The 8,966-nt window shown below is 56.1% G+C and overlaps 1 protein-coding gene across 4 annotated transcripts in view; it reads right to left on the reverse strand.

Annotated features, from left to right (window-relative positions):
* PRKD2 (protein kinase D2) overlaps nt 1-6,603 on the reverse strand; it is a 43,635-nt gene extending 37,032 nt beyond the window's left edge. The window contains exons 1-4 of one of the 4 annotated variants that reach the window (XM_033223772.1): nt 6,420-6,603; nt 5,597-6,001; nt 3,338-3,476; nt 88-219 (exon numbers count right to left, since the gene is read on the reverse strand). In XM_033223772.1, coding sequence (XP_033079663.1) covers nt 88-219; nt 3,338-3,476; nt 5,597-5,836 — 511 coding nt within the window. In that variant the 5' untranslated portion in view covers nt 5,837-6,001; nt 6,420-6,603. Of the gene's footprint in view, nt 1-87; nt 220-3,337; nt 3,768-3,884; nt 3,938-5,596; nt 6,002-6,283 lie in introns of those variants that run through there. The other 3 variants (XM_033223771.1, XM_033223773.1, XM_033223774.1) reach the window with 3 other exon arrangements.
* Between the last annotated feature and the right edge of the window lie 2,363 nt (nt 6,604-8,966).

Consider the following 8,966-nt stretch of genomic DNA (forward strand, 5'->3'; position numbering starts at 1 on the left):
CACGCGGTCTCCGCGCCAGGACTATTAGGCTCCGCCCCCGGTGCAGAGCCCCGCCCCAGGCCCCACCCCCAACCCCTTCGCTCTCACCATCGCACTTGAGGCCCTGGCGCACTAGGCCGAAGAGCATCTCCCCGCAGTGATCACAGAAGGCAGGTGCCCGGTAGGAGTGCACCGTGAGGGCGTGCGGGCGGATCTGGAAGTCCTCAAAGGTGGCCGAGGCTGTAGGCGGAAAATAAGGGTGGATGCTTGAGGCAGGGTAGGCCGAAGCTTTTCCAGACCCCACGTTCCCTGATTTCTCACAGTCCTCCCAGCTGCAAGTTTTGATCTTTCCTTCCTTCCTTCATTTGCTCTCATACTACATTCTGCCTGGCTTCAAACCCCAGCGGCACCCCTGAACAAAACACATATATCCCTATGCCCCAGGCAGGGACAGATCGGGAATTGGGGAGTTGTTTAATGGGCAGGGAGCTTCAGTTTTGCAAGATGACAACAGTTCTGGAGACTGGCTGCACAACAGTGTGCACGAACTTCAAATTACGGAACTGTACGCTTAAAGGTGCTTAAAATGTGGGGGTTTTTGTTTTTGTTTGTTTGTTTGAGACAGAGTTTCGCTCTGTCACCCAGGCTGGAGTGCAGTAGCGCGATCTCGGCTCACCAAAACATCCGCCACCCGGTTCAAGCAATTCTCCTGCCTCAGCCTCCCAAGTAGCTGGGATTACAGGCGTGCGCCACCACGCCCGGCTAATTTTTGTATTTTTAGTAGAGACGGAGTTTCACCATGTTGGCCAGGATGGTCTCAAACTCCCGACCTCAGGTGATCTGCCCGCCTCAGTCTCTCAAAGTGTTGGGATTACAGGCGTGAGCCACCGCACCCGGTCTAAAATAGTAATTTTTATTTTATGTATATTTTACCAAATTAAAAATTTTTTAATTAAAAATACCACCACCAACAACAAAAAAACATGGATAGGCTGTGTGTGGTGGCTCACATCTGTAATCCCAGCACTTTGGGAGGCCCGGGTGGGCGGATCACTTGAGGTCAGGAGTTCAAGACCAGCCTGAACAACATGATGAAACCCCATCTCTACTAAAAATACAAAAATTAGCCGAGCCTGTAATCCCAGCTACTCAGGAGGCTGAGGCAGGAGAATTGCTTAACCTGGGAGGCAGAGGTTGCAGCGAGTCAAGATCATGCCACTGCACTCCAGCCTGGGCGACAGAGCAAGGCTCTGTCTTAAAAAAAAAAAAAAAAAAAGCCCGTGTGGTGTTGCATGACTATAATGCCTATAGTCCAGCCACCTCAGGAGGCTGAGGCGGGACGATTGCTTCAGTCTGGGAGGTAGAGGCTGCAGTGAGTGGTCATCATGCCACTGCATTCCAGCCTGGGTGACAGAGCAAGACCCTACCTCAAAACAAAATAACAGGCTGGGAGCCGTGGCTCACACCTGTAATCCCAGCACTTTGAGAGGCCAAGGTGGGCAGATCACTTGAGATCAGGAGTTCGAGACCAGCCTGGCCAACAAGGTGAAATCCCATCTCTACTGAAAATACAAAAATTAGCCACGTGTGGTAGCGGGGGCCTGTAATCCCAGCTACTCGGGAGTCTGAGGCAGGAGAATCGCTTGAACCCAGGAGGCAGAGGTTACAGCAAGCTGAGTTTGTGCCACTGCACTCCAGCCTGGGTGACAGAGGGAGACTCCATCTAAAAAAACAAAAAATAAATAAAAATAACAAAAACAAAACAAAACTCAGGTTTAGGGGAGAGACAAGGATGAAGATAAAAATTCAAGTGAGGCCAGCTTATGATACGAAAGAGTACTTAAAGCCTGAACGAGGTCACTAAAGGTGTAAATCCAGACTTCTGTCATTCATTCATTGAGCCGGTTTCACTGAGCACTGCAGTATGCAGGAGCAGCAGGGAAGACAGCCATGAAAAAGGCAGCTGCCCCCCACCCTCAAGAGGGACCAAGGGCCATAGACTGGTCCAAGGTGCTGAGAGCATGCTCATCTATCTATCTATCTATAGTGAGTGAGTGAACTGGCTTCTGGCTGTGTCTGAGAAAATCACCTGGGTGGGAGGCTTTTAAAAATACTGATGGGCAGATCCTGTCTCACTTTGCAGAGATTCTGATTTAATTTAGCATTTTCATGGGAGGAGCCATAGACATCATAACTGTTTTTTTTTTATTTTTCTACTTTTTTTCTTTTTCTTTTTTTTTTTTTTTTTTTGAGACGGAGTCTCGCTCTGTCGCCCAGGCTGGAGAGCAGTGGCCGGATCTCAGCTCACTGCAAGCTCCGCCTCCCGGGTTTACGCCATTCTCCTGCCTCAGCCTCCCAAGTAGCTGGGACTACAGGCGCCCGCCACCTCGCCCGGCTAGTTTTTTGTATTTTTTTTTTTAGTAGAGACGGGGTTTCACCGTGTTAGCCAGGATGGTCTCGATCTCCTGACCTCGTGATCCGCCCGTCTCGGCCTCCCAAAGTGCTGGGATTACAGGCTTGAGCCACTGCGCCCAGCCTACTTTTTTTCTTTTTTAGGACAGGGTCTCTGTCGCCCAGGCTGGAATGCAGTGACATGATCATAGCTAACTGCAGCCTCAAACTCCTAGGCTCAAGAAATCCTCCCACCTCAGCCTCCCAAGTAGCTGGGACTACAGACCTGTGCTACCTTGCCCGGCTAACTTTTTTTTTTTTTTTAGAGATGGGGTCTCCTTATGTTGCCCAGGTTGGTCTCAAACTCCTGGGCTCCAGCCAGCGATCTTCCCACCTCAGCCTCCCAAACTGCTGGGATTACAGGTGTTAGCCATTGCAACTGGCCCATTTTTTACCTTTATATTAAAGTATAATACAGTCGTTACAGATCGAACTCCTTCTCCTCTTTTTCCCTTTCTCACTACTGCATTGACTAGTCTTACAAATAAATAAGTATAACATATGTTCAGGAAAGTGCACAGCTCAATGAATTTTCAAACTGTACAAACCGTGTCACTAGCATCCTAATCCATAAATGAAAGTTTAGACCAGCCCCTAAAAAGCCTCTTCGTGGCCCCACTCTGTAACCATCTTCCCAAAGCCCCCAGCTCTCCCTTTGTTTTTTTTTTTTCAGAGGGAGAGAGACGAGGAGAGATGGAGTCTCACTATGTTGCCCAGGCTGATCTCGAACTCCTGGGCTCAAGCGATCCCCCCAGCTCGAGCTCAGTCTCCCAAAGTGCTGGGAACACAGACGTGAGCCACTGCGCCCGCCCGGCCTCTCCTGACTTCTAACTCCCGCTACCATCTCCTCCCCCAGATGCCCCGCCCCGCCCAAGGCCCCGCCCCCAGGCCGGCCACTTTCTCTCACCCGACAGCACCACCTCCACCAGGTCGCCCTCCTGGATGTCTCCGGCCGAGCGCACCAGCTGCAGGAGGTTGGCCGACGTGGGGTCATGTTTGAAAAGCAGGATCTTGTCGTAAAGGCCGTAGAAGCCACACTCAGGGAACTGAGGGGCGGGAGAGGGATGTGGCGACGGAAAAGCTCAGAGCCGCTTTCAGCCGCGGGCGGACTGTGACCCTCCCAGGGCAGGGCCGGCTGTTTCCCCCGAAAACGCAGAGACCCCGCAGGCCCTCGCTTCCTGCCTGCCCCCTCCCAACCCCAGCGCGAGCCCGGCAGGATGCCAGCGCCCCAAGTGTGCGGGGAGGGGGCGCCGGCGTGGGTTTGGTGGCTGGAAGGGGGAGCTGGGGTGGGAGGGAGAGTGGCTCCGGGAGCGTGGACACCTCGAATTTTCCGGAACCTGGCGGAGGTGGGAGGGGATGCTGAATGAACACCCCCTCCCCTGTGCCCCCTCCCCAGGCTCACACACCCGCCCCCCAGCTTCCTTCCTGGATCTGTCTATTGTTGTCCCAGTTACCTGGCTCGAGGCCCAGCACTGGGGTGGGGCGAGCTGGAAGGAGGACTTTTCGGGGCTCCTGGGAAAGTGGGGGGGGCTCTAGGACTCGCAGGGGCTGGAGATAAGGGGGGCGCCTCCTACCCGATGCTCCAAGGACCCAGGTGTCTGGGTCCTCAGCTTGGGGGGCCTGGGGGCAGGAAATGAAACCTGGTAGAACAGAAAGTGAAACTGCCCGGGTGGGGCCTCGGGAAGGAAGGTACGGGGCCCTAACACACCTGGACCTGGCAGAAAAATAAAACTGGGGTGAAGCCTGAGCGGGGCAAGCTGGGGACTTGAGCGCTGGACAAAGAAGTTCACCCAAGGGATAATCTGCCCCTGTACCCCCACTGCACCAGCTTCCCATGAAGTGGGCTGAGTTGGGGTGGGGAGCTGGACCTGCTGGATTTGGGCATTTGGTGGGCAAAACCCTATCAGTTCTCACTGCTGAGAGAGAGTCCACAGAAGGCCAGGACTGCCTTGGCCCTGACCGCTTGGGAAGTTTTTCTCCAAGCTTAAGTCTCCTTGTCTGTAGAATGGGGGAGCTGGCCCAGTTCCCCCACGTTTCTCTGACGCCCAAAGGATTCATTTCCAGGAGTCTGAAAAGATTCTGGAATTTGGATATTTTGGAATTCCAACATGTTCATATTATAGAATTATACATTCTAGATTCCAACCTGGTATCACTATACATTTTAGGATTTCGAGAACCTAAATAAGCGGTAATCTAATATTTTAATATTCTAGGAGTCTGACAAGCTGGGACTGTGGTGTTTGGATTCTTTAGCATTCAAGGACCTCATCCATAAGCATTCCAAAATTCTAACATTTTAACTTTCTAGGATTCAACAATCTAGGAATCTCATATTCCAACATTTTAATGTTTTACTATTTCACAAACCTAGAATTCTAATATTTTGAACACTAACATGGAGGCAATTTAATTGCCTAGGATGCATATTCCAACAATTTATGATTCTAATATTCTAACATTTCTACAGTCCAGTACTCCAACACAGAAGCCCACTGTTCTTTTAACATCTTACGACTTAGACGTGGAGTTCCACCTGGTTTCCTCTTGCCATAACACCCAGCTGCCCACCCTGGGGACCCTGGTGTCCAAAATTAAGAGTGGCTAAGAGGACTGTGACTAGGAAAGGGAATAGGGTCCCCAGGGTCTCTAGGGGTGCCTGCCCCTCCACACATATCTCAGGCTTAGGGCAGGGCACAATTGGGCTCTAAGACCTCACTTGCCCCTGGCAGCTAACTCAAGCACCTGCACCCACACATGTCACCGGATCACCATGGCCAGCCCGGGTTCAATTTCTCCTGTTTCCACCAAATGGGAGGCCCAGGATGGGCCTGGACGTGTAGGTCCGCCGACATCTGCTGCCCCTTCCTCCCCTCTCTACACCTGGCTGGCCCCTCCCTTCTTCCCTGTTTGCTTCAGAAAACAACAACATGCAGGGACATGAAATTTGGGGAGGCCTCTGGGGCACCCCACCCCTGCCCAGTCCTCTCTCAAAGGGATGGTGGGGAGAGGGGCAATGGAGGGGGGCAATGTCCCCTATCCCTCCATCACCCAATGCTCAGGTCCCCTTCCTCCCTCTTCCGCACACTTAGGCCCCAGACCCCTCTGCCAGCGCCCCTTCCTTGGATCTCTCCCCGAGCTGCATCGAGGGAGCCCGCGCCCTCACCTTCTGGTCCACGATGGAACAGGCCAGCTGCTTCACATGAGCCAGCTCGGAGGCGGCGGGCAACAGCACGAACTCGCGGGTCAGCCCGATCTGGATGTGAAAGGAGACCCCGGAGCCCGGGGCCGGGACCTGGGGCAGTAGCGCTGGCGGCGACTGCAGCTCTAGGGCGCCGGGGGGCGGAGGAGACCCCGGCCCGGGAGAGCCAGGGAGCCCGGCGGGATAAGAGGGGGCGGCGGCCATGGGGGGAAGCCAGGGACCAGCCGCCTGGCGCCCACCCGGGACCCGGCCGGGGGGCCCCGGGGGACCCTGAGTCCTAGATCCGAGGGATCTCGTGAGCAGGTGGTGGGAGCGCGGGGATCCAAGAAAAGATCTGGCAGGCGGAGGGGACCCGAGGATAGCGGGGTCCTGGGAAGGAGAGAAAGGCACTGTAGCGGGTCAGAGGCCCGGAATGCAGGACTCCTAGCAGATCAGAAGGGAGAAAAGTAGTGGTTTGGAGGTCCCAGCGATTGAGAGATTCCAAGAAGCCCAAGACGAAATCTAGTAGGTAAGGGTCACAGGGATCAGGAGAGCCCGCGATTCAAAGGCCCCTTCCCTGGAGGAGGGATTGAGAAGGGGACAGAGGGAATCCCAGGATCCAAGTGCTCCAAGAAGAGGATCCCACTCAGAAGACGGCCCGGGGGAATTCACCTTGGGGGTGGAGGGCAGGAGTCTCTGAGTCGGGGACCGAGTGGATTCCAGAAATAAACGGGTTCGCAGGGACTCGACCGGCCCGGGGATGGGCAGAGGGGTCCCGAGGGCCGGAGTGGGTAGGAGGGAATCTCACGAATCGCAGAAGTTGGAGAAAAGTTCGGTGGGGAGCCGTGAGGAAGGGGGCGTTGCCGGCGGCGGGGTGGGGTGGGGGGCAGGGAGGGTCGCCAGGCGCCAGTAGCTCTTTTTCCCCCTCCAAAGTTTAAGTCGGCGGCGGCGGCGGCCCAGGAGGAAGTGTCCGGAGCGACGGCGCAGTCGGCCAATCGGCGCGGGCCTCGGCGATGTCAGCGAGGGGGCGGAGCCTACCGAGGGGCCGGGGGCGGAAGGGGAGGGCGGGCCTGGTGCCTCTGAGTTGGGGGTTGGACCTCCGCCTCCTGGGTTGGGGGCCTGGGATGGTGTGAGAGGTGGAGGGCAGGCAGGCGAGACCAGTTCCTTCCCTGAACACAGCCAAGCCTGGAAAGTTAACTTTTCCCTCGACTGGACAGGGAGGGGAAACACTGTCACCCACCGCTGGTCGCGGGCGTCGGGCTTGGAGACCACTGGCCCTTTAAGGAGGGGAGCCCTCTCCGGCAGGCGTCCGGCGCCCATGGCAGGGGACAGGGTGGGAAATCGGTGTCAGGTCCCGGCCCGCTCCCTTGGCTCGGCCTCTCTGTTCTCCGAGCGTCGCCCCAGCCCTCCCCGCCGCGTCCCAGCCCAGGGAAGCGGGTGCTGCAGAGCGTCCCCCCGCCCCAGCCCATTTAACACATGGAAAGACCAAGGCCTCCAGATGGGTAGGAAGGGCTCGCCTTAGGTCTGTCTCCAGCGTTGCTGGGCAAGGTGCACGGCGCTAACTGGATGGGTGGGGAGGGTCTATCCCCGCCCACCCCAACCCCGCCTTAGGACGGTGCGGGGCTGCCAGGAGGGAGGACAGCACACCCATATCACTTCATAGATGCAGAGTGAGTCTCCTGGGGATGTGGAGTACGTGTGCGTGTCTTTCTCTCCATGTGACTTTAGGTGAGTGGCTTCTCTGTGAACCTCAGTCCCTCCATCTGTTGGGACTGTAATAGGACTGACCCCACATGGGATGGTGCCTGGAAACGCAGCAGTTCAGTATAAGCGGTGGTTGTCTCTAATATGCGGAAAGGGGTGGCCACCTCCAGCACTCAGGCTTTGATGGGTGGGCACGTCCATTTAGTCACCCAGCAAGTATCTGTGAGGACCTACTGGGTGCTGGATGGACCCTGCCGTAAAACTCCAGCTGCTAGAGGGGTCAGATCTCTCCTCCCCAGCTAATAATCAAATAGTGGCTACCATTTAGTTTACACAGAGTAAGCTGTGTTTACACAGAGTAAGTTGAAGCCTCAGAGATCTTGCCCAAGATCCCAGAGTGAAGTTGCTTGAGGGAAGCTGCCCCACCCACCCCTTTGATTGACAAGTCAAGGCCTAGGTTTGAGCTCTAAGAGAAGGGCCACCTGTCTGGCTGGGATGCTGGCAGGACTGGAAATGGCAGGATTGGCTGGGGATGGGGGCTGCCAGAAGAGCCCCTCTTCCTGGTGTAGGGCCGTTGGGGGTAGCTGAGGTCGGTACAGTATCGATTTTGTCACCACATCCGGGGACTGGGGCTGAGGAAGGAAGTCTGAGGCTGGAGTGAAAACCCAAACCACCACCTGGGGAACTGCATCGAGCCCAGAGGGATGAGCAGGGAGCACACCACGTGGAGCCCATGCAGGCTCTTGTTGGCGTCACCTAAGGGCCTCCTGCCCACCTGCACCCTTTTTCCTGAGGGGCAGATGACTGTCCCAGCAAAACGCTGCCATGTCCCCAATGTCCAGACAGCGACCTCCATCCTTTATATGTTCACTGGGGCCTGCTGGGGGACTGGGGACATAGCCCTTTACAACACAGGAAGAGGGCATTAGTGGCCTGTGGCAGAGGTGCTAGGACTGCCGAGGACGCCTAGCTGGTAGATGGTAGAAGCCTCCTCCTGGAGACAGAAGCGGCGGTCCCCTCCATCTCATCTGGAGCATGTGGACACCTGTTCCCTTTTTAAGGCTGTGGACCCAGTGAAATGCCATGTAAAGCGCTCAGCACAGTAGACATGGACTACTGAGAACAGAAAGGAGGGACTCATCAGGACATGCGCCACGAGGGCTCGGGCACCTGCAGCACCTCCTCCTAGCATGAAGGAGCCTGCAGCCCGCGTCCCAAAGCCATCATTCTCCACTGGCAGGAGCAGCCTTTCCCTCCCTGCTCCTTGTGGGCCTGGCATGGAAATAGGAAGGGGGTTTATGTCCTCTGGGCACCAGCCCTTTGGCCTCACCACCACCCATCACACATCCCAGGCGGGGCTGAGGCTTCAGCTGAACTGTCATCACAGTATCTGCTCCCCAGGGCTCTGCCCCTGGGGAGGGAGCACTTAGGGACAGAAAGAAAGGGCACAAGGAGATTCGGTCCAGTGCCTCCACTTCTGCTCTCCACCCACACCCCACCCAAGCTCTGGGCCCCTCTCCGTCCCCTGCTGCCCTACCACAAAACCCCAACCCATCATATCCCCTCTCCCCAAACTCCACTCAACCCAGGCAGAGCCGGTCACTCCTCCCCCAAAGTCCCCACTCCCCTCAACAGATGGCACCATCACCCA

The sequence above is a fragment of the Trachypithecus francoisi genome, unplaced genomic scaffold (genome assembly GCF_009764315.1).
Source record: "Trachypithecus francoisi isolate TF-2019V2 unplaced genomic scaffold, Tfra_2.0 Lachesis_group12, whole genome shotgun sequence".
In the NCBI taxonomy this organism is placed as follows: Eukaryota; Metazoa; Chordata; class Mammalia; order Primates; family Cercopithecidae; genus Trachypithecus; species Trachypithecus francoisi.